The following is a 26,043-nucleotide window of genomic DNA, read 5'->3' as shown; positions in this document are numbered from 1 at the left end:
TTTCCAGGTCTCATGTTAATAGAATTATAGAGTTCAGTACTACATGACTCCAACCATGTGACATTTTCTCTAGAAACTAAAGACCATAGATGTCTGTTCTGTTTCTGGGTTTGTTTGATATCATTTTTATTTTCCTTCTTCTCTTTTGCCTTTGGAGTTTTATTTAAACACACACAGGTACCAAGGATTCCCTGTGCTGGTCTTACATGCATCTGTGAGCTGACCAGTGTGAATGCTGAGAACCAAGTGCTGGGGCCTGCAGCAGCCCAGGCCCTCAGCCACAGCCCCACCTTTTCTTTTGGGGTTTCAGTGTAACTTTTTATGCTGTCACATGAGCTGTGATTTGCTTGTTTGTTGTTCTTAATTCTGGTTTGCTCTTCAGGGTGTGTTTTTAACTAACCCTGCACCATAACACACAGAGCACAGATCCTTAAAGAACAAGCACTCCACATCCCCTCCCTGATGCCATTTTTAAAATTAGCTTATACATCAGGATATCCATATGCGTGTATAACCAGATGCATCACCGGGTTCTCTGCCTCCAACAGGCTGGCCAGAGCAGAGAGCAGGAAATGACCACTCGCTCGCTTGTTCGCTTGCCTCTGCCCAGCTCAACCTCTCCACTCACGTGTGCAGAAGCCCGGTCTTAGGGAACTAAGATGTGCCTGGAGGCTCAGAGAACACTCCCCTGCCCCACGTCTTGTTACCACAGGCCTATCCCGAGTTCTTCTCCCTCAGGTCACCATGCCTGGACCACAACAAGTGTGTAAGGCCTTCACAAGACAAAAACGGTGGAAGAGACTGAAAAACATTCATGACAGAATTGGGCACGGGAGGGATGATGGAAGTATCAGAACTGAAATTTAAAATAATATTCAATGATACGGCAAAGTCCCTAATGGCCAAAGTAGACAGCACAGTAGAAGTAATGGAGGGCGGGAAGATGTCTCAGTCAGCAGTGCTCACTATGCAAGCATGAGGACCTCGTCAGAGTCCCAGAACCCAGGTGTGACAGCAAGACGTGGCATTCCTGGGATTTACTAGGTAGCCTTCTCAGCCAGCTCCAGGTCTGTAAGAGACTCAAAAACAAAATGTTAGTGCAAATAACCTTTTCCTCCCCTGCATTGCTTCTGTCAAGTTATTCTATCAGGCAACAGAAATGAAGCTAGGACACGCTCCCTGCTCCTGCCCAGAAGCCCCAAGGGGTGTCTGATGTTCACTCTGAGACTCAGCAGACTACAGAGATTAGTAAGACTCACAAGTGCAGAACTCTGTAGCTGTGTTTCTGCAGATAACTGTCTCTCAGCTCAGGTCTCCCACTTGGCACTGAACTGCAGAAGGCTCTTTACAGCACACTGGGGCTCTGTTTCCATATATTGTTGTCTTCAGTTTGGGGGAGGTGGCTGTCCTGCCACCTCATTTGCCTGGAGGATAGAAAAAAACGTTGATTTTTTTTTTTTAAAGTTTGTTCAAGATTTTACTTGTGTGAGGACAGAGTAGAGGTGTCTAAGCTCCTTAAATGCTGGTTTGGAAGCTGGTAGTCCCTCAGAGAGGATTTGGGAAGATGAAAGAGAAAGCAGACAATATTTAAAAGGAAGAAGGACTCCCAAAGAAAGTAATTATCTTGAGTCCGTGGGACAGAATGTGTGCATGCATGTGACTGTGTGTCTGTGATATGACTTAGGGCCATATTTGGGCAGACAGATAGTAGGGATTTTGAATGCCAGGTAAGTCTTTTTTTAAAAAATTTTTTATAGATATATTTCTTTACTTACATTTCAAATGTTATTCCCCTTCCCAGTTTCTTGTTCATAAGCCTCCATACCCTCCCCACACCCTCCCCTTCCCCCATACGGGTATTCCCCCCCCCATACATCCCCCTTACTGCCCCCCCATAGTCCTCTGCCCTGGGGGTCAAACCTTGGCAGGACCAAGGGCTTCCTCTTCCATTGGCGCCTCAACAAGGCTATTCTCTGCTACATATGCAGCTGGAGCAATGGGTCAGTCCATGTATAGTCTTTCTGTAGTGGTTTAGTCCCTGGAAGCTCTGGTTGGTTGGCATTTCTTATGGGGTTGCAAGCTCCTTCAGTTCTTTCAATCCTTCCTCTAATTCCCTCCAAGGGGGGTCCTGTTCTCAGATCAGTGCTTTGCTGCTAGCATTGACCTCTGTATTGGACAGGCTCTGGATGTGTCTCTCAGGTGAGATCTATATCCGGTCCCTTTCAGCATGCATTTTCTAGCTTCATCAATCTTATCTAGTTTTGGTGGCTGTATATATATATATGGGCCACATGTGGGGCAGGCTCTGAATGGCCGTTCCTTGAATTGCTGCTCTAAACTTTGCTTCCATATCCCCTCCTATGGATATTTTTTTTCCCTTTTAAGAAGGAGTGGGAGCATCTGCATTTTGGTCATCCTTCTTCTTGAGCTTCCTGTGGTCTGTGGATTGCATTTTGGGTAATTTGAGTTTTTTGGCTAATATCCACTTATCAATGAGTGCATACCAAGTGTGTTTTTCTGTGATTGAGTAACCTCACTCAGGATATTTTCTAGTTCACTCCATTTGCCTATGAATTTCATGAAGTCATTGTTTTTGATAGCTAAGAAGTATTCCATTGTGTAGATGTACCACATTTTCTGTACCCGTTCCTCTGTTGAAGGGCATCTGGGTTCTTTCCAGCTTCTGGCTATTATAAATGGGTTGCTATGAACATAGTGGAACATGTGTCTTTGTTGTGCATTGGGGCATCTTTTGGGTATATGCCCAGGAGAGGTATAGCTGAGTCCTCGGTTAGTGCAATGTTCAATTTTCTGAGGAACCTCCAGACTGATTTCCAGAGTGGTTGTACCAGTTTGCAATCCCACCAACAATGGAGGAGTGTTCTTCTTTCTCTACATCCTCACCAGCATCTGCTGTCACCTGAGTTTTTTAGCTTAGCCATTCTGACTGATATAAGGTAGAATTTCAGGGTTGTTTTGATTTGCATTTCCCTGATGACTAAGAATGTTGAACATTTTTCTTTAGGTGCTTTTTGGCCATTCAATAATCCTCAGCTGAGAATGTTTTGTTTAGCTCTGTACCCTATTTTTTAATAGGGTTATTTGTCTCCCTGTGGTCTAACTTCTTGAGTTCTTTGTGTATTTTGGTTATTAGCCCTCTATCAGATGCAGGATTGGTAAAGATCTTTTCCCAATCTGTTGATTGCTGTTTTGTCCTAATGACAGTGTCTTTTGCCTTACAGAAGCTTTGCAGTTTTATGAGGTCCCTTTTGTCGATTCTTGATCTTAGAGCATAAGCCATTGGTGTTTTGTTCAGGAAATTTTCCCCAGTGCCCATGTGTTCGAGACTCTTCCCCACTTTTTCTTCTATTAGTTTGAGTGTATCTGGTTTGATGTGGAGGTCCTTGATCCACTTGGACTTAAGCTTTGTACAGGGTGATAAGAATGGATCGATTTGCATTCTTCTACGTGCTGACCTCCAGTTGAACCAGCACCATTTGTTGAAAATGCTATCTTTTTTCCATTGGATGGTTTTAGCTCCTTTGTCAAAAATCAAGTGACCATAGGTGTGTGGGTTCATTTCTGGGTCTTCAATTCTGTTCCACTAATCTATCTGCCTGTCTCTGTACCAATACCATGCAGTTTTTATCACTATTGCTCTGTAATACTGCTTGAAGTCAGGGGTGGTGATTCCCCCAGAAGTTCTTTTACTGTTGAGTATAGTTTTTGTTATCTTGGGTTTTTTGTTATTCCAAATGAATTTGGAAATTGCTTTTTCTATCTCTATAAAGAATTGAGTAGGAATTTTGATTGCTTTTGGCAAAATGACCATCTTTACTATATTAATCTTGCCAATCCATGAGCATCGGAGATCTTTCCATCTTCTGAGCTCTTCCTCAATTTCTTTCTTCAGAGACTTGAAGTTCTTGTCATACAGATCTTTCACTTGCTTGGTTAAACTCACACCAAGATATTTTATATTATTTGAGACTATTCTGAAGGGTGTCATTTCCCTAATTTCTTTCTCAGCCTGTTTATCCTTTGAGTAGAGGAAGATGACTGATTTGTTTGAGTTAATTTTATACCCCGGCACTTTGCTGAAGTTGTTTATCAGGTTAAGTAGTTCTCTGGTGGAACTTTTGGGGTCACTTAAGTACACTATCATATCATCTGCAAGTGGTGATATTTTGATTTCTTCCCTTCCAATTTGTATCCCTTTAACCTCCTTTTGCTGTATGATTGCTCTGGCTAGGACTTCGAGTACTATATTGAATAAGTAGGGAGAGAGTGGGCAGTCTTGTCTAGTCCCTGATTTTAGTGGGATTGCTTCAAGTTTCTTTCCATTTAGTTTAATATTAGCTACTGGTTTGCTGTATATGGCTTTTACTATGTTTAGGTATGGACCTTGAATTCCTGTTCTTTCCAGGACTTTTATCATGAAGGGGTGTTAAATTTTGTCAAATGCTTTCTCAGTATCTAATGAAATGATCATGTGGTTCTTATCTTTGAGCTTGTTTATATAGTGGATTACATTGATGGATTTTCATATATTAAACCATCCCTGCATCCCTGGGATGAAGCCTACTTGATCATGATGGATGATCGTTTTGATGTGTTCTTGGATTCAGTTTGCAAGAATTTTATTGAATATTTTTGCGTCAATATTCATAAGGGAAATTGGTCTGAAATTCTCTTTCTTTGTTGTGTCTTTCTGTGGTTTGGTATAAGAGTAATTGTGGCTTCATAGAAGGAATTGGGTAGCACTCCGTCTGTTTCTATTTTGTGGAATAGTTTGGACAGTATTGGTATAAGGTCTTCTATGAAGGTCTGGTAGAATTCTTCACTAAACCTATGTGGTCCTGGGCTCTTTTTGGTTGGGAGACTTTTAATAACTGCTTCTATTTCTTTAGGAGTTATGGGGTTGTTTAGATGGTTTATTTGTTCCTGATTTAACTTTGGTACCTGGTATCTGTCTAGAAAATTGTCCATTTCCTCCAGATTTTCTAGTTTTGTTGAATATAGGCTTTTGTGGTAGGATCTAATGATTTTTTAAATTTCTTCAGATTCTGTTGTTATGTCTCCCTTTTCATTTCTGTTTTTCTTAATTTGGATATACTCTCTGTGACCTCTGGTTAGTCTAGCTAAGAGTTTATCTATCTTGTTGATTTTCTCAAAGAACTAGCTCCTGATTTTGTTGATTCTTTGTATAGTCCTTTTCGTTTCTACTTGGTTGATTTCAGCCCCGAGTTTGATTATTTCCTGCCTTCTACTCCTCTTGGGTTTATTTATTTCTTTTTGTTCTAGATCTTTTAGGTGTTCGGTCAAGCTGCTGACATATGCTGTCTCCTGTTTCTTTTTGCAGGCACTCAGAGCCATGAGTTTTCTTCTTAGCACAGCTTTCATTGTGTCCCATAAGTTTGGGAATGTTGTTTCTTCATTTTCACTAAATTCTAAGAAGTCTGTAATTTCTTTCTTTATTTCTTCCTTGACCAAGTTGTCATTGAGTGCCAGGTAAGTCTTAGGGTACAGAGAGAGAGAGACACTCAACAATGAAGAGCAGAGGAAACAGGAAATTTGGGTGTAGTGTCAGGTGTGGGAAGATCTTCAAGGATTACGTGGTTCTAGCTCCATTTAAAGATACCGCACTGAGACCCAGGAAGTCAAGCAGCTCATCAGTGTTCTGGGAAGAATTTAATGGCAGAGCTCAAGTTAGATGTCTCACACTGTTTCCATTACCTTCGTCAAGTTGATGACGCAACAGGAATCTAAACTGTGATTGCTCTTGATAAAATCTCAATCTCACACGATCTACCTCATTGATTATGAGTTTCTTGGGACCCTCTGTGTTTGACACACTGGACTCATTTACTCACTCTTGAATGCGTGGGGTCTTTGCACTCAGTTTGGACACTGTGACTTTGTTAATGATACTGTCCTGGTGAGGTGTTTAAGAAACATGTTCTGTTTCCTTAATGACCTTCAGAGTTGTATGTCCTGGTGAAAACTTATGATGTTAAAGGCAACCTAAATTATGGGAAGCCTGACTGTGGTTTTGTTTCCCCTTCCCGTAGGCTCGTTAGCCTGACAGTGATGAACAGAAATGAGTTGGTGGACAGGAGCAGGTGACTGCTGCCTTCCCAGGCCTGTCTGGAAGCCAAACAAGAAGACATTCTACTTAATAGATTCCAAGCCCCATATTTTTCTACATCTAACCATCATTGTCTCTGGGGGGTGCAGAAATGGCTCAGTTCTTAAGAGCACAGACTGCTGGCTCTGGCAGAAGACCCAGGTTTGATTACATCAGGCCACTCACAAATGCCTGAAATTCCAGGTTCAGGGAGATCTGATGCCCTCTTCTGGTCTATGTAGTACGTACACTCTTCCCTATACTTAATTAAAAATAACATCACTGACATCAAGAGTATGTTGTTATAATTTTAGCTCTATTTCATAATTTAATTGAAGATCTTTTTTGTCCCTGGTGTTATATAAAATAACAGTGCATATTAAAATCAGTGATTTGTTCTATGTGAACACAGGAGTCCTAAAAATACTACTACCAAGCAAACTGAGCAGTAGAGGGAACAGGTTGGTAGGTCATGACAAAATGAAGGCAGGAAGGTAAGATTAGTTAACATTGAGTGAGTTGAGTCAGTACAAACTACTGAATTAACACAGTAAAGGAGGCCCTCATAAGATCACCTTATAAAGCAAGGGAAATCATTGGACAAAAATCCGGCAATTCAGACTGAGAGAAATAGCTCAGTTGTTAAGATCACAGTCCACTGTTGCAGGAGATCCATGTTCAGTCACCCACATGGCAGCTCACAACCTCTGTAACTCCAGTGCCAGGAGATCCTGAACCCTCTTCTGGCTGTTACACACACCTGGCATACACGTAGTGCACAGACATACCTGCAGATAAAGCACTCACACATATACATTTGAAAAATAACTGATGTTCCCTTTTGATAAAATCTCAATCAAAACAGGGCACCTCTGCAGTTTGCTAAAAATACAGCTCTTCTTGTCTCACATGGCCTTGCAATCTGCAGCAAAGCCATCAGGGAGTCCACCCTCCCTTCCTATACCTTGTCCCTGTCACTTTCAGCATGTTGGCCTCTTCTGCTTAGTTGTCATACCTGCAGTGTCATCTGCAGTCAGCCATGTCTGCATTCTAGCCAGGCATGAGCAAGAAGATCAAGGGCAAAAAATAGAAAGACGACTCACTATAAAGGACTTTGTCCTTCTATGTAGGATTGCACGCACAGCAGAAGACATGGACTAGTGCTGCCTCACACTGTCAGCCATTGCAGAAATAGAACATCACGGTGACCGAGTGTGGAGGAGGAAGCTTTTCACCTCATAGTAGACAAGAAGAAAGTAAGGAGGGGACTAGCGACTCAGAATAGCTTTCAAAGGCATGCCTCTAGTGATATGTTTCCTCCAACCAGGCTCTCCCTCTTAGGTTTCTAGAACCTTCTGAAATAGAACCCCCACTGGAAGCCAACAAGTTTGACACATGAACTTGTAGGGGGTGCTTTATATTTCAAACCATAGCATATGTTTTGGGGAGAACAGCCATGCTCAGCTTACAGCATCCCTGGGGATGGTTTCTGTAAACCTCAGCTTCTAGAATCTTCTCAGCTCCACAGGATAGACACTGTGACCCTTCACCTTACAGATTTAGGAAGCACATAGGTTTAACAGCTGCGAAACACATCAGCTGCCTGTCACTGCCTCCCTCCCAGCACTGGTTCTTATGCAAACCAGTTATTGCTGGTCCTATGGGCATGCATTACTAAAGAACAAAAACATTCCTGCTATTTAATTGATACATAAATGGAAATAACAAGTTCAATTGAGTTCCTGTTTACTTATGATAGTTTTTCATGTATGTTGTACATATATGCATGTTTACATGTATGTTAGCAAATGTGTTCATGCACCCGTGTGTGCAGCTAGAAGGTGGCATCCAGTGTCTTCCTCAGTCAGTCAACACATTATTTATTGAGACAGCCTTTTGCCGAAACCAGAATTCCTGATTCTACTCAGTCTATTCAGCCAGCTCACCCAGGGATCCTCTGTTCACCTCCTGAGAGCTGGGAGTATAGCTGGCCATCACTCCTGCCTGGCTTTCACCTGGGTGCTGGGGCTCCAAATCCAGTCCTTAGGGCTGCACAGCAACTGCTTTGACTCGTGTCCCCAGGCTCCTGGTTGGGTCGTTTATAGTCTTGTCCCTCTCAGAGTTTCGAGTGTGTAAGTGTCTGGAATGTGGTGATCTTATACTGTGAAGTCTGAATGCTCTACTCGCTTAGTATTATCTGGTTAAATGTCTAATCGTGATCTTATTGATCTGATCTATTCCCGCATGACTAACTTCCCCCGTACAGCCACCAGGAGCATTTACGTGGCTGCTAAAGTCTCCCTCCCTCAAACTTCTAGGATAGCTAGAAAGGTAGTTCATATATTTCTTGGAGACGAGGTGACATAGTATTTGTGTTTGCTCTTGGGAAGAGAACATTGTCCACGTGATTGAAACCTCCCTGTCTCTGTGGACAGGTAGCTGACAGAGAGGCCTGGTGGGGCTGTAACTTATGCCTTCTCAGCTCTTACCATCAAGGTCCTGCAGAAGCAATTAAGCCTAAGAAGCTCACTTATTCTCAGGCTGAGACACTTGAGTTGTGATTATTGGCAGAGCTTGCTTCCTCTCTAAGTGAATTGCTGTTTGTGAGCTGGGGGAATGACTGGAGGCATCGTGAGTTAGAGGCTGTGTTCCACAGTTGGCCGTTGGCCAGCATTCAGGTGCACATATGCATATGTGCACAGGTATAGAGACAGGCAGACACTTGACGTCTTCCTCTGGCCTCTGCCTGGCACATGTACTTTCTTTCCCATAGCACATTCACATGCACATCACACACACAAAATGATAAACAACTGTTTTAAAAAGAAATAAAAACCATAGAAAATATGATGGAGAAAAAGAAAAAAATAACAAAAATATTCATTCTAAAATGAATCTTCAAATTGACTACATGTCAGAAAGACAAGCACCCAGAGAGAATGCACTGACAGGTTAAGGATGGGATAAGGGGCTTCATTCCACAGTTTTATCTCAGGAAATCTAACAATCTAAATGGGATAAGATCTTCCTTGGAAAATGGTCCTTTTTAAAGCTCACACATCCAGATTCTCATTGTTCTATGTCTGCATAGAGAAATCAGTAACTTTAAGACATGCAGCCTGGGACCTGAGAATGCTGAAAAAGGAGAATTGCAAGTTTGGGCTGCAGAATGAGATGCTGTCTCAAGTATTATAAAATAATGCCAGGCACAGGGACACATGCCCATAACCCTAGCATTAGGTAGGCTAAAAAGGAGGTTTGGGAGTTGAAGGCTAATTTGGACTATATCGTGAGACACTGACTCAAATGAAGAAGGAAAAGTAACAAATAAAACGTGGCACACATACTCCCAAGAAACCTCCCCCAGCTGTGTCTTCCAAACCCTTTAAGGAAGAAAAGCAATGACAAATTTGCATTAAATTCAGAGAGACAGAGACAGAGACAGAGAGAGAGTTTCAGTTCATTTTGTGAGGCCAGCCATACCTTCATTCCAGAATACAATTTAGGTGTTTCAAGTAACAGCAAATAAGTGACAAGAGAATATTTGTCATCATTTGATGCCAATTGAATGTATTCAAGAGTGAATTTGAGGGAAATCTGAGTCATGGGTGCCTTTAAAGGAGTGAGATGCTGGCTAGACATGGCGTAGGGTATCTGGGGTGCTAGAATGCTCCTTGCCTTGCCAGGGCTGTCCTTAGAAGTTGCATAGACATAAACGTTCATTTACCCATGCACACAAGACTTCTAACATACTCTCTATATGTTATATCTAAGGGATTTTATCCATTTTCATGTGCGCAGTATGCATGTTTATCTGTGTGTGTGAGTGCTTGCATGTGTACATATGAATGCACAAGGTTGAGATGAGGAATCATTCTTCATTGCTTTTCTACTGTATTCTTTTGAGTCAGGGTCTCTCAGTCAAACCTAGAGCTCACTGATATGACCAGTCTTGTTAGCCATCTTGCTCCAGGGATCTCCTTTCTCCAGTTTCTGATCCTGGGATTATGTGTAGGCTCCATGCCCACCTCGCATTTATATATATGCTTATTTGGCAAGGGCATTAACCATAGACAGGGCTATCTCAGCCTTGTAAAAAACCTTTTAAAAAAGACTCTGAACATGGCCAGACATAACACATAGTACTTTCATCATCACAGGCCCCTCTTCTATTACAACAACTCTGTGTACTTCCCTGGTTTCTATTCTATTCTGACTGCCATCAATAAAGACACACCTCTGACAGAGCTGGTGTGGTAGCAGGGAGCACCCTTCACCCCAGAATAAAGGAATCACCTAGCCCTAGAGTGATTATGACAGGGCATCTGGTCCCCTACATCCCACTGGCTCACCTGCATCTTGTTGTTTTCTTTGTAGGCACGATGGTTCTGGGAGGCATACTTTCGGTCCATTAAAGCCATCGCCCTGGCCACCCTACAGATCATCAATGACAGGATCTATCCATATGCAGCCATTTCCTATGAAGAGTGGAATGACCCTCCTGCTGTGGTAAGTGAGTTCCTGTGCTAGCCACATGATCCATTGGAATGGGAGAAAGGAATGTGTATAACCCAGGAAGAGGATATTTGAATGCTACTGTCTCAGAAGAACATTGGGGGCTCCCAACTTATAAACACTAAATGTCATGAAAGGTCAGCTAAGTCCTGATATGGTAATACTAGGGATTTCGGGACACCATTCTTTTCTTTTTTTTTTTTTTTCCATTCTTTTCTTTAAACAGGTCTTTCAATCTAAATGCAGAGGAACAGTAGAGCTAACCCATACCACTGGATTAACAGACAGCTACAGACTATGCCATCCAACAGATAACAGAGTACACATCTCAGCAGCCCATAGAACCTTCTCTACTGTCACATTAGGTGTCACTGAGCAAGCAAGCCTTGGCAGATGCAGAAAGCTGAAGCAATTCTACCCTCTTAGACAACAGAACAGAACTAGAAATCAACAAGAGAAACTACAGAGAGTACACAAACACTTGCCAGTTGAACAGTGTACTCCCTAGTTAACAGTGAGTTATTGAGGGGGTGAGGGAGGCAGATGAACGTTCTTACACTCGGATGAAAAGGTGGCATAGCCTACCAAGCTTCTGGGAAAGAGAGGGAGCCAGTCACAGCAGTTCATGGTCAAATTATGAAAAAGAAATAAATGGTCTAGTATGACAGCTCAGCAGTTAAGAGCGCTTCCAGAGGCACCAGTTCAATTCCCGAACCTAAACAGTAGCTCACAACCTTTGTAACTCCGGGCCCGGGGGATCTGACGCTCTCTTCTGGCCTCTACAGGCACCAGCGACCAGTAATACACCTAATAATTAGGAATACACCAGTTACACTTATTAATACACACACATGCACACAGGCAGAATATGTATACATCTAAAGTAAAGTAAAATTTTTAAAAATCAGAGCAATCTTAAATAAATTACCTAATGGTGTCTAAAGGTTCTAGAAATACAAGAAGCAAACCTAAATGCACTGTGGCCGGATATCACAAAGATCAGGTTGGAAGGTAATTAACTAGAAAGTGGAAGAACAACTTCCAGAGTTGAAGAGCTGATTCTTCGAACAGATGAACAAGGTTGACAAAGCTCTGACCGAACTAGCAGAGGAAAGAACAGAGCAGCACCGACAGGTTAGAGACGAAGGGAGTTGTTACAGCAGAGTCCGTTGAAATCCGGAGAATCACTAGAGAATATTGTGGAAACTTTTCAAAAAGCGAAAAATCTGCACATAGTGGATAGATCCCTAAGTATATATCACCCACTGAAATGAAATAGTCTAAGAATACAAAGACAAATTAAACAGACCTGTAAGAAGCAGCACAATTGAGTAGCAATGAAGTCTTCCCAAGGGAAAGGCCAGGATGGGGCAGGTTCACTCCTGCGTGCGAGCAACCCTTTAAGGAAGAGCTTACACGGAACTCACACTGTGCTATAAAATTGAAAATGAAGGAACACTGCCAAACATTCTGTGAAGCCAGTATTATCCTGATACCATACCCGATAAGCACCCAAAACTACAGACCGACTTCCATGGCTGGATAAAAAAAATTTTCAACAAAATACTTACAAACCAAATTCAAGAGGACATTAATATCATACATCACAACAAACTTGGTTCCATCCCAGGGATACAAGGTTAGTTCAGCATTCACGAACAAACAAGTGTTACACATCAGATGAATAGACTTCAAGACAGAAACCACATGATCTTCTCAGTGAATAAGGGACAGGCATTTGACAAAGTTCAGATGGCTTCATGATAAAAGTCCTGAAGGAGATAGGACCAGAAAGAAGTTACCTCAGTATAGTAAAGGCAGAAGTAAAGTCAAGGCAAGTATAGTTTGGAGGCGAACAGCCAGCCAGCATTATGCCGAGCAGGCAGTATTTCCCCAGACCCTGAATGAGACCGGTGCCCACTCTTCACTCCTCCGCACTAGAGCTAAAGCAATAAGGCAAGACAGAGAAGTGAAAGGGACACAGTAGGAAACTGTCCCCATTTGCTGACACTGTGGTCCTACTTAAAAGAGTCTGTGGACACCAGAAAGCTCTTAGGTCACATAAATATTTTCAGCAAAGTGACAGGGCTCAAAATCAACCTAGAGAAATGAAAAGCTTTTCTGTCTCAGTGACTAACTTCTCAAGGCGAAACCAGGAGAAAAGTTTCTTTCATGATAGCTCCAGTCAGTCCCCTAACCAAGGAGGAGAAAGATCTCTATAGTACACTCTGAGGATACTGATGGAAGAAGAGGACAGTAGGCAAGGGAACCATGTTGATACTCGTAGACTGAAGCATTACTTAGAGTAATCCAAAGACAATACAGTCCCACAGAAGTTCCAGTGTCAGGCTCCATACAACTAGAAAAAGGAAATAAGCCCTGAAATTCTCATGGAAGCACAAAAACACAGAGAGCCAAGAAAATCCTAAACACAAAAGCTGGTGCCAGACCTGTTACATACATGTAGAACTTGATTTGCGATTACACTGCCAAGCCAATGGTGGAAAGACAATGTGGTACTGGCACAAAGGGAGACGCACACACTAGTGCAATAGAATACATGACCACTTACTTTTTTGATAACAGTGTCAAGACCACACAGCACATGAAAGACAGCCACAGAGAGACATGGGAACAGGGGACTTGGGAGCCTCAAGGGCACTGTAGCAGGAAGAGGAAGCATTTGAGAGGAAGGAGATGAAGCCTGAGGACTGGGTCACAAAACACCCATAACTTAACTGAGGTGTCAGTGCTCTGTATAGATGATAAGAAACCACCACAGCATTAACAGAGCAAGAAAACATTTGGGATCAAAAAATAAGTGTGGAGGACTGGTGTGCATAATGATGGGACAGCATCGGAGACAACTTGAGGAACCCAGGAGAGGGTTAGTCCAGGTGGATTGGAGCCATGTCTGGGGAGATTGATTGTTCTCTCTGGAGAGCCAGAGACATTGTTTACTCTGAGGGGCTATCTCAGTCTGGCTTCAGTCTGCCTTCCTAGCCTTCTCTCCTGATTGTTTTGAGGAGTTCAGTGTGCCTTTCTTTGCCATCAGCCCCTCTTCCTAGGGACCACCATACATCCTTCCTCTACAAGGCCTTGCAGATCCCCACACAGGAAGCACAACCTCTGAAAGTGTGGAATCTGTTTCTTCCCATTACCTAACACACATGGACGCATAATTTCCTCTGAGGTTTTAAGCAGTTGCAGGACTCACATGCCAGTATGATAGCCATTATTTTGGTCATCCCCCACATACCACCTGCTAAGAATGTAGGGAAGTGATAGATGTCCTCTGTAGTCTCACGGTGCATACATAACGCCTGTGGCCTGTGCTGGTCACATAATTGACAGGTTGTGTAAACAGGTGAGGATGTGGGCTTCACACTGCCGGTAAAGTCCCATGGGAGCCACGAGCCCCTCAGTGTGGAACCTAACTCCTGAACTAGCATATGGTGCAGGTTTGAGCAGAAGATTCTCACGTGTGTGCTCGTCTGTAGAATGCAAGCAAGTGCTACTCAGCAAACTGTCTGGGAATTAGGGACTTCACCCTGTGTGTTTATCTAGAGCTCTAAGAATAAATGATTGGAGTTTCAGTTCTCTTTTTGCATGTATAGACTAAGGGAAAATGTGGAAGTGTTTTTAGAATGGGTATGCTTGGAGTTTAAGGCAGAATGGTCAGAGAGGAACCCAGAGCTTGGTGAAGAACATGAGTGCATAAATCTAGGTGCATATCCAGAAATGCATTTGATAGTTTTCATTTGGTTCTTTCTTTTTTTTTTTTTTTTTTTTTTTTTTTTTGGTTCTTTTTTTCGGAGCTGGGGACCGAACCCAGGGCCTTGCGCTTCCTAGGTAAGCGCTCTACCACTGAGCTAAGTCCCCAGCCCCCATTTGGTTCTTTCTTAAGTACCTGTTCAGGACACTTTGGTGTTCATCACCTCTGTAGTCAGACAGGTGATGAGTTCCTGATTTACAGCCCAGGGCTGCTCACTTCTGAGTCTTCGGTGGAAGCCGTAGGTGGGAGGCTGGGTAGCAATGATTCATGTGGAGTTGACTTCTCCCTCCCCTCAGGAATATTTAACTGACTCTAGATGAGATTACTCTGAGCCCGGCCTGCAGGGGAGTGTCTCCTCTAGATTCCAGCAAATTTACAATGTCAGACACCCGAGGTGGGAGTAGGTGTGGATTGTGGTCAGTAAATCAAGGATGCTCTGGGATACTCAAAGGTGTGCTGCTGGCCTCCCGCCTGCTCTGTGCATGCTCAGACAGGGGAATGAGAGGTGAAAGCCGTATTTTGGATAGATACAGCTGTCTCCATTCAATATAGAAATGGCTGTGGCTCGTGGGTGACAGACATTGAGGGGTGGCCTCCTGGAGCATTCATCACCAGGTGCCTCACTGTTCTAATCAATAGGGTGAGGCCAGTCTCACTGTGTTCCTCTCTCAGGGCCTTCGAGGGTTTGCCACAGACAGCTTTGAGCACTATTGGAAGTAGCATGTCTGCCTACATTAGAGACTATACCTGGGAGAGGACTTCTCACTGAACTCAAGCTGGTTAAGAGGCAAATAGGAATGGAGAGGGGCGGGGGGGAGCACTCAGCCAGTAAGGTGAGGACCAGGGATCAATCCCCTAAACCCCTGGCCTCCACACAAATGTGTGTGCAGGTATACTCCTGAACATTTCCTAGTGTTATTACTGATTAAAAGTTGAAAAAAATATGTCTAACCAAAAAAAAAAAAAGTCTAACACACACACACACACACACACACACAGACACTTACACACAGGCACATCAAAAGTTGTTTTTAAAAAGAAAAAATACAGATGTGGTGGGACCGGAAAGATGGCTTAGCATTTTAAGACCACTGACTATTCTTCTAGAGGTCCCGATTTCAATTTTCAGCAACCACATGTGGCACCATTTATGACTAAAGCCCCATGGGATCTGATGCCGCCTTCTAGTGTGCAGGTGTACATACAAAGTACTCAAATATAAAAAATAGATATACAGATATATGTGTGTATAATATATGCATATGTTTATACATCATGAATTAATAAATAAGAGAAAGAAAGAGTGTATGTTTTATCCTGACTTTTCTTAGCTCACCCCAGAGCTCCCTGTTTCTTTTACCTTTCCTATTTGTTTACCCATGATCTGTTTCTGTCTTTGTACTTGCCAGTCAAATGTTATCATCATTTCCCCAAACCCCCTGCCTCGCTTGCTCGATATCCCTGCAACCATTTCTGGTATGGCCAGGCAGCCAGGTTTTTCCCAGACACCATTCTGGGTGCCTGCTCTCAGATATATGAGATGCAGAAGGACAGAGATGGAGACTGAGACAAGGACAGGGTATTATGCTGCATTTGGATTTCTAGCACGTGCTAACGAAACTGAATTGTGTCAATAACATTCTTTTTAAACATTAAAAGTAATATCCTCTTAAAATTGTGAATTTCTTCATTATTTGTCTATAATATGATTTTTATTCCATCTTACCAGTGTTGTGATTTTATTCACTCATTGATTAGATATTTTTTCAAGTTTTAATCAGCAACAACACTAGGAAAGTTTGCCTTCTCTTTTCCTTTCTGCATTTACTATGTCAGATATGCTGGCTAGTTTTATGTCAACCATTTTAGAAAAGAAAATACCCCATCTTGGCCTGTAGGCAAGCCTATTACATTTTCTTGATTAATGATTGATATGGGAGGGTCCAGCTCACCGTGGGTGGTGTCACCCCCTAGGCTGATGGTCCTGGGTGCAGGCTGAGCAGGCCGTGAGGAGCAAGCCAGTGGGCAGCATTTCAGGGCCTCTGCCTTAGTTCCTGCCTTTAGTTCTTTCTCTGCCTTCCCTTCATGATAGACTACAACTATAAGCTGAAATAGACCTTTTCTTCTCTAAGTTGTTTTGATCATGATGTTTTATCACAGCAGTGGATACCTTAAGACATTAGACCTGTAACACAGAAGAAAAATAGGCATTCTCATCACAGCTATTGAAAATGAGGAGTTTGCGAGGGTAATGGTGGGGTGGTGGGGTGTGCTTAAGTGTGTAACTGGATAAGGGTAAGATGGTAAAACAAAAGCTTGTTCCAATGAAATCAGCTAGAGTGATGACTTACCTGCAGATAAACCAGGATTATTTAAGCATGGGTACTTCCTGTCAGCCTCTGGCCAAACCCAGAATTTGGATATAGAAAGTGCCAGGGACTGTCTACACTCAGAAATGTTTCATGAGATCTCCTGGCTGGTAGGTGCCAGCCGTGGGCTCAGTTGGGCAAATGTGGGGTACTTTAATACAGAGTCCTGCCCATCCGTCCTGAGATCCAGCTTGGCTAGGGTGGGTGAATAGAACTCACATTTCTAACAGGTTCCCAGGCCTTAGGTCTAATGTATGATGCTGCTGACCTAAGGACCATGTTTCCATGTGGAGTTTGACTCCACACCCCAGTTCGCTGACTAGAGGAGGCTTATCTCTCCTCACCTCGACCCTCCATTTGACCTTCAGGATTTAGGTTAGAAATATCCAGAGGCTGTTCATGCTATGTCTGTCACCGCTTTGCCTACAGCTGAAGGCAGCATACCTCAGCTGTCCAGATGGCTTTTGTTCACAGTGGCTGTAGTCGTTCTGGAAAGATCACTTAACCGTAGATGTGAACAGGCAGTAATTACTCGGAAGCCCAGGAAGGAGGGTCAGATGCATGAAGTAGGACTCTCAAGTGGGAAAGACACCAGTTTAACAAATTGCCTAGTTCAACTCAGCACCACCCTTTAGCTTCTGGATTGTGTACAGCACAACCTCTGGAATTCGAGGCCTGTTCTTTCCCTGAAGAGGCCTTCCAAGGTTGATTCTAGGATCCTTTGCCTCCTACTACCTATATAAGACAAAATTACGTATTGAATTCAGAAACTTAGTTTGGATTTTAAGTAAATTCCTATATTGTTTTTAGAAGTATATCATGAATTAGGTAACCTTTGCATAAGTGGTCTAGTAGACTGCATTAAATTCTAGACTTTTCTGTGAGGAGCTGCAGGGAAAAGCCAAAAGTCTGGGCTTTGGTCTATGGACAGGAAGATGCAAAAACTAAGGAGCTTGACTGGTTCTGGTCAGACGGAGGATAGGAAGGCTCAGGCCCGAAGCCAGATTTAAATGGGGAAAATATATAAGAAATGTGAAAGGCAAACTTGGTGTGTGTCTGAGGTCATAACTGTGTCAATCAAATCTTCTGCAGTGGAGGAGCTCTTCCACTGTATAACAGACATCTGTGTGGCACCCCGACAGGGACACATCACCATGTGGGGTAGCACACAGAGTGGGACACATTCCCCACTCCCTGCCTCTGTCCTTCCGTGGGCCCCAGCATTCATGAATCAGACCCTGCTGCCTCTTGACAGTGCACAGCATGTGTGAAGGGAGCAGGTGGAGTGATGTTTTGGAGTGTGTGGAGGATTGGCCTGCAGCAGATGAGCAGGGGATGGGCTGGCTGCCCCAGCAATGCTGCCCTGCACGAGTTAGCAGGCATGAGCACAGCAGGCCCTTGGCCTTTGGGAGCCATGGCCAGGCTCCCTCCAGGTTGCCTCAGCAATCCCAGACCATAGTTTTAAGACTCTCCAAAGTAATATTTGAGATTGTCTCATAATCAGGTCATTATAGTTGTAGACTAGAAAAAGAAAATGGCCACATTGCAGAGTTTGATTGACACTTGATTTTTAACCCAGCCCCCTCCCTTCTCTCTCTGCAATATTTAATCATTTAAAAAACAATGCTGTTTCTCAGGTGCATGTACGTAGTCACATAAGAAGCGGAGCCTGCTGTGGGGCAGCTGCTTTCAACTCTTCCCACTCCCTCTGCTCGTCTCCTGCTCCCATACAAAATGCTCTGGGCAGAATTTTAAAGTTTCTCCCAAAGAGACATCTTTTCCGTTTTGTCCAAATTGGTGCTTTTTCTCCCATTTTCTCGTTTCCCTGTGTTTGTGTGTGTGTGTGTGTGTGTGTGTGTGTGTGTGTGTATGACCAGTGCTAACATGTCACCACTTTTCATTAAAATGGCATTTACCTAGTGTGTAATTGGAGCTATGAGTAGTACTTAAGATCCTCTTTTTCTGGGAGTTGATGGCTATATCTTTGCGTTACTTTGTTTGGTTCTATTTCAAGTGGTTTTCACTAACCACTCTAGTTGAGACAGTAAACGGTCAGCTCAGGTAAGGCCAGGCTTCTTTCTCTGGCTTCCGAGCTCTGTCTCCTGCAATGTGATGCGTCCCTTTGGTCTCTGTATAACTGTTGCCTGATCCCCTGCCTTTCTGGATTTCTCTTTCCTCTCTGCTTTGTGCTGTTTACCGTTCCAGGGCCTAGTATCTTTCCTTTTCAGGTTTCTTTCTTCCAAAGAGCTGCCTAGGGCAGTGCACAGGAGAGGGAGATAATGCTCAGTCACCTTGGGTGTCTGGAAATGCACTTACTTCCCATGTGGTGAGCACTTGGACGCAGAATTGTGGTGGAGGCACATTTACTCAGAAGTTTGAAATGGTTGCTCTGTTGTCTCTCCTGGGCTTCCATGTAATCTCAGAAAGAGAAACATTTTGGTTCTTGGCTTTTAATATTAACTTTCCCCCATTCTTGGCAGCTTCTGTGTTCTAAAAATTTCAGGGTAATACGTCCTCACATGAGCGTTTTTGCTGACAATGCTGTTCCGAGCTCTTTCAAGCTAGAAATCCATGCCTTTCAGCGCAGAAGCGTTTTCTTCTTGAATATCGTTTGTTGTTTTCTTCTTCTGTCCTGTTTCTCTCTGTGGCATCTGTCACCTGAATGGTGAATGTGTGGCGTAACTCTGCTGCTTTTCTTTCCTGGTCTCATCTTTCTGTTCTCATTTCTGTGACATTTCCTTCCTTTGTATTTTAACTTTTCTTTTGATTAAAAACCAACAAATTTTTTATTTCAAACTAATCTTTCATATTAGTTCTCATTTTAAGGATGCATATTTTCCATCTTTGAAAATATTGTTTGTGATTGTATTTATTTATTCTTTCCTTTTTATTTCTTTTCTAAGATTTTGTTTGCTCTTTTGTAGTGAAAGCTTTCTTTAAGCCCCTGGTCAGTGGTGGCATCGCTCTTGCGAGTGAGGCAAGGAAAGCTGATTGGAAGGTCTGGGCTTGGACGAGCTTTGCCAGTGATGGGCTGCACTGAATGCGGAAGGTGGGGACCCTGGCATTTGTCCAAATGTTGTGTTAATGGTTATCTCTCTTAGACTGGTTTATTGCTCTGGGGAATAATCTTTGTGCCCCAGGGTGAGGGTCAGAGAAGGGATGAGTAAGTGTGGGCCCCAAGCATTGGAAAGCTGAGTAAGGGAGGGAGACCGTCCTTTCCCTTCATTTTGTAGATGGTATCTTGCCCTGTGTATTAGTCAAGGTTCTCTAGAGTCTTAGAACTAATGGAATAAATCCCACCCCCACTCTCTCATCCAAGAATTAAGTAGTTGCTTTGTCCCACAAGGCTGGAGGCCTCAGCCAGTCTTCTTTATGTGCTAGAATCCAGAAAATGTAGGCTCCATTCATCGAGAAGTGGGTATGTTAGCTAGGCAAGGTCAAAGCCAAAGCTTCCTTCTTTATGTCCTCATACAGACTCCCAGAGAGGTATAGCCTACCCTATCAAAGGTGTAGCTTCCTGCCCTGAGATTTGAATTTAAGGCCTGTGTCTTCCTGCCTCAAATGTCTGGACTGGACTAGAGTAGGTTCACCCACCTCAGACTAAGTAAGAAGTCTCTCACAGGTATGCCCTCCATTTCTGTATTGTAGTTCTTTACAGATATAGTCAACTTGACAACCAGGAACAGCCATCACACCCTGCCTCTTGTTCTGGGGAACTTTGAGTCTGGACTCTCTCAGACTCATCTGCCCTATAGAATAAACTTATCTCCCTAAAGCCTGGGGATTGACCTGCCTGTGCAGCCTTAGTTAGAGGGATCTTTGGCTACCTGTTCTTACCGAGTGCCTCCACGTAGCTCTCACATCTGAGTCTTCTTGCTATCACTCTTGGGAAGCAAAGAATTGATCGATTGATTTTGCTTTGCTATGTCCTTCATTATTAGTCGAACTTTGGTTTGCTCATTATTTCTTTTTGAGACTCACTATTGCTTAGGTTGGTCTTGGGCTCTTGGACATAAACGTTCCTTTTCTCAGACCCATGAGCCCTGGGATTGTGGGTGTTTGCCTCCTTGTCTGTCTAAAAATTCCATTTCTTTCTTTCTTTTTTTGAGGCTAGGGGTTGAACCCAGGCCTTGTATGTCCTAGATCAATGTTATGCCCCTGAGCTGTATCCCCAGCATGTTTTTTTTTTTATTCTGACACAGTTCAGAATTGAAGTTTTTCAAAGTAGAAAGTTTTATATACTCCTTACCTATATTCCTCCAGTGTTATCATTTTATCACAGTTGCATTTTCCCCGTGTGTATGCACAGGTGTATTCCTGAACTTTCCATTGTGGTTCTCACCCTAGAAAGCTCTTTAATACAGTTCCTCATGTTGTGGTGACTCCAACCATGAAATTATTTTTATTTCTATCTCATTACTGTAATTTTGCTACTGTTATGAATTATACTATATCTGATATGCAGGATATCTGATATGTGACCCCTGTGAAAGAAAAGGTAGTTCCACCCATGGAGGTGTTTCAACCCACAGTTTGTCCTGGTGTTGTGGTGCTGGTGTGGCTCACAGGCTTCTTCCGGGTGTTTCCAGTGCCTCATTACGGTTTCCTCTCCTTCTGTGTCATGTGAGGGAAGTTGTGGCTCTCCCAACTGTAAATACCTTTACTGTCCAAGTCTGCACCCTTCGTTTTGAGCTCCGTGTGGGCTCCATCTGAGTAGGCTGGCAGTGCTTCCTGACTTTGGAGACTGTTTTCTCCTTTAACCCAAACCTCTCATCGTCAGTTATTTTGGAAGTTTTCTATTCACCTATTCTATAAGTGGTATGCATTTATATTTCTCACTAGTTATCCCTTCTGGAGTCCTGGTAAATTCATGTGCAACTCTTTTTCTTCTGCCTTACCTTCTGTTCTTGTTTTTTGTTTCCTGGATTTCCCACATTTCACATCTCTGTGAATATTTTCTGCCATTTTATCTATCCATTGTGATTTAAACTTCAGTGGTTATTTGTAGAAGTTCATTTTGGTTACTTTAACCAAATCTGTCTGCTTGGCCCTTATGTTAAGACAGTGTCTCACTATATAGGTTAACCTTAAACTCCGAACTCACCTGACTCCCTTTAGTGGAATCTAAGACAGTTATTGTCTGCTTCTCCAGTTTTCCTGACTCCTTATGAGGACTCATTGTCTCATGGGTCAATGTCTGTTGCTTTGGTTATATTATTTCCTTGAAGGCTTTGTAATTTTGGAGCAGGAGTTCATCTTTGATGATGATGATGATGATGATGATGATGATGATGATGATGATGATGATGATGGTGTGTGTGTGTGTGTGTGTGTGTGTAAATTGTGACAACTTGGGCAGGGAGAGTATTTTCTAGGGTTTTCCTTGTTCACTCTACTTCATTTCATTCATTTCTTTACGGTTAATGACTATTTAAGGAGTTAATGCTTCTTCAGGTCCTCTAGACACAACATAGAGATACATCACACTCCTACTTCAGCCCCTCAGGTGGAGTGTCTGTACCTTCACATGGACTGTCACATCCAAACCTGCGTGAAAGACTGCTTTCTCTAAACTTTCCGAGCAGACCTCTGACAGCACCCAAGCTCAGGCCCCGACAGAGGAGTGTGTTATGCTGCTTGTGTCTCTTTGTAGGTGGCCTTTCCTGCTCCTCTTCCTTCCTTGATCACACAGGCTTTGTGTCCAAGACTCCTCCCCCTCTCCCTCCCTGGCCAGTTCAAAGGCACTGGCACTGAGCATCACTGGGCCCCGCCATAGCCTCTGCCCTTCTGGTGCCACTGTGCCCAGCCAATGCCTTCCAGCCCTGGGTCTCCACTTTGTTCCTGGCCTCTGGGCTTTCCTTTTTCCTGTGACCTCAGCTATAGGTTGAAAGGGAGTTTGACTGTGTTTTATCTTACATTTCTATGTGTTTTGCAGCAAGAGGATTTTTGAAAAGAAATACCACCATGTGTTCAGCTTCGAAAAATTTGTCAGACCCAGATCCATCGTTGTCTCCTTCGATGTTCCTTTTGCTTTGTGGGTCCATGCCTTCCTTCTTCCCCCAAGAAGAAACAGAGGGAAGCACAGCAGACAAAACACATGCCTTAGTGAAATTCCAGAGAATTAAGAAATGGCTGTGTTGTGGATGCTGTCCCTTCTACCTTACCAGCTCTCCCGGAGGGCTGCGTTCCTGTCCTCCCACAGCCATACAAAGACTCTGGTTTTCTTGGTTAAAACTGTGGTGGCCCTCTGAGCTCAAATGCCTGAGCTGTAATCTAATCGTTCCCAAGAGTGCCTGTGAAACCTTCCCACCTCACAGCCGACCTTGCTGATAGGGCAATGGGCTGCTAGCACACAAGTCTACACGTGTGTTCTTTCAAACTGCTAGAATTTTTCAAGCATGAGATAGTTAGGTGGATTGCAAATTTGATTACCCTCTCATATGAGAAGTAGTGGTTTAATAGTCTCAATTGCTGTCTTTGGACTATAGGTGAGCCTTGGTTCTTGGAATCAAGTGAGGCATGAGTACTTTCACGGAGGTTTTTCTTTCAGATATTGTCCGCATCCTCATGAACTTGAGGGTGATGATAGTGTGTTTAGTCTAAAAATAATCTCAATCCTTTGTGCTACCCGTCGAACAGTGGAATTGCTATTTTTAATATATCAAATTGTAAACCAGTAAAATCAATGGTTGTGATTTTTGCCAATATCTCAAGCAGTCATATCATAGATATATTTAGTGAAATTTATTGCTTACAGACTGTTATAACTCATGAATTATTGAAAGTATCAACATCTGGAATCTTCTCTTTGCTCATTCCAAATTCTTTTAATATGGCTTATGTTGAGCTGTTCACTGGCTTGTGTCCATCCCACTGATGGAGGCCACAGCCAGATGAGGTTCTTATAAATGATCGCCTTCCTTTCCAAGCACTAAGAAGACGAAATGTCAACTTTTTCCTCTACTACCTGAAAGGCAATCAGTGGCCACCCTTCCAGCTCTTCCTGACAGGAGTTTGGCACTGTAAACGGAGGGAGGGCATCTGGCCAAATGTAAAAGATTGAAGTGGCCAAGCCTCAGCTAATAGCAGCATTTCCAAGAGGTAGTCAGGTGGGTTTAACCCTGAGCCTTCAGTAAGCTAAGTGCTACCCAGACATTTCTGAACTGTGTGTGTGTTAACCCCCTACTGCTCGTGATCTGAGTGGCTCGGGGCAACTGAGGGACTCTCCCTCTGCAGCAGTTTGATATCTGTAGGGCTGGGCTTACGGGTGCTACAGAGGAGTGTTTCACAGTTAATTCCTGATTATTATTGGTGTCTGGACCTTCAATGAAAAGGGCATTTTGGACTCAAACCTGAGTTCAAGAACATTCACTAGTTTGACCCAGTGTAGATTTCTTACGTCTTTGAAATTTACTGTCTTTATTTGTAAAGTGGGAATAGTGTAGGGTAATTCTTAAGTAGTATGATTATGAAAAATTGGAGGTATAATTTACAAGGAAGATTTTTGTAAATGGCACAGTGCTTAAGCAGTTGCTACTGTTCTGGCCCCTGATGCGGCTGACCCTCAGCATGTGTGTGGAGGGCCCAGGATTCCCGTGGATACCAAGCCCACTGATGCTGAAGCCCCTAGTGTACAGTGGTGTGAGTGCACAGAATCTGTGCTCGTTCTCTTATAGACAGATCATCTCCAGATTGCTCCTAATACCTGAGTCTCTGTATGTGCTTTGTGAACATCAGTTTTACTTTATTGCTCAGGGAATAAGAGAAAGAAAGGAAAGTCTCTACACGTTCCTTACAGAATTAGCATTTCTCTCAAGTGTTTTCAATCCACACTTGGTTGAATCTTTGTATGCAAGAACCACAGATATAGATGTCAGGGTGTATAGTGCCTTATCATATGGAAACAGGAATCTACAATGGGATGGGACTCTGTGTAGAGCGGGACATTACGTTACCCAGGTGACTGTCTTAACTATTACTGTTGTGCGATCCTTTCACCCAACAGCAGTGCTCTGCTAACTGGGTTCTGACTGGTGAAGGGAGTGAGGCTTTCAGGACCTTCCTCTGGGCTAGGGTGCAGTTCAGTAGCAGAACCCCTGCCTAGAGTGCAGAAGCCCTGGGTGTGATCGCAGCACCACAGAATCACCAGCATCTTAATGATGGACCACCTCACCTTTTTTGGTGACAAAACAGGGGTCTGAAGAACTGTAGCCTGTCCTGTGTAGAAATTCTCTGTTTCCATCATTTCAACTGTTATAAAATTACTGCCAAATTTTCATAGAGAATTATTTTCAGTAAACTTACACACAGAGTTGGCCCTCAAATTAAACAAGGCACATGGTAGTGCATGACTAACTTGACCGTGTGAATGTAGAAAGATTTCTCCCAACTGAGTAATAAACTACCAGAAGTACCGTGGGCCAGTTTTAAGTAGTTGTTGAGCTGGCATGAAAGGAAGCTGAGCCCCGAAACAGATTGGCCCTTGCTGCCCTGGAAGGATGGGGGCATAGCAAGCGTCACTGTGGAAATCCAGAATCGTTAGTGATGCAAAGATTCATCATGACCAAAATGTGAAGTGGGGGCATCAGGAGCAGGATTTGTCACCTGTGACCCATCCAGACCAAGACATGGAGAGCCGTGTCTGTGACATGAAACCTCCCTAGATTGGCTCAGTGCTGAGACCTGTGCTCACAAACCACCCCTCCCCAAGTAGGCTGTGGGCCAGCTTCACACCACAGGGCTGGTCCAGATACGCTTTGAGAGGGAACTGGATACAGCATGCTCTGAAGCTCAGTCCTTGCCTTGAGGAATTTATCTTCAGTCCAGGTCTCAGGCCTTTCAATAAAGTGCTAAGCGAAGTTAGAGCCCCCTCAGAAACCACAAAATCATGAAACCTGGGTAAGAGCAGCAGAAACGAGCTATTGAGACCCCCATTTAGACTAGAGGGTGAGGTCAGCCCAAAGAGACGGCGGTGGAAACTGAAGTGGTGTGGAGAGCAGAGTAAGCAGCCAACACATCCGCTTAGAGCTGCAGGAGGAGAGAAGTAGAAGAGAAAGAGGCTTTTTTGGAAACAAAGATGGCTGAGAATTTGGAGAACTGTTCCACAGTGCCAGGCCTCAGACCCAGGAAGACCAATAAACCACAGGCAAATTGGTACAAATAAATGTGAGATAGGACACCATAGTAGGCTGGGCCTCCAGAGAAGGCCCCATTATCTGGAGGACAGAGAAATGCTTGAATTTACCCTCATCACGGTG

The 26,043-nt window shown here is 43.4% G+C and overlaps 1 protein-coding gene and 1 long non-coding RNA gene across 3 annotated transcripts in view; one reads left to right on the top strand and one right to left on the bottom strand.

Annotated features, from left to right (window-relative positions):
• The window catches only part of Ext2 (exostosin glycosyltransferase 2), a 132,649-nt gene that overhangs the window by 55,832 nt on the left and 50,774 nt on the right, over positions 1-26,043 (top strand). For both annotated transcript variants that reach the window (NM_001107751.2, NM_001399506.1), the window contains exon 8: positions 10,505-10,636. In NM_001107751.2, the coding sequence (NP_001101221.1) occupies positions 10,505-10,636 (132 nt within the window). The remainder of the gene's footprint in view (positions 1-10,504; positions 10,637-26,043) is intronic.
• Positions 507-12,550, bottom strand: LOC120101603 (uncharacterized). Its single transcript, XR_005502293.2, has 3 exons — positions 12,214-12,550; positions 1,260-1,424; positions 507-1,069 (listed from the first exon to the last, which is right to left on the bottom strand). It is a non-coding gene; the product is annotated as an uncharacterized LOC120101603 (long non-coding RNA).

The sequence above is a fragment of the Rattus norvegicus genome, chromosome 3 (genome assembly GCF_036323735.1).
Source record: "Rattus norvegicus strain BN/NHsdMcwi chromosome 3, GRCr8, whole genome shotgun sequence".
Taxonomy (NCBI): domain Eukaryota; kingdom Metazoa; phylum Chordata; class Mammalia; order Rodentia; family Muridae; genus Rattus; species Rattus norvegicus.
This window is presented reverse-complemented; position numbering and strand designations above follow the sequence as displayed.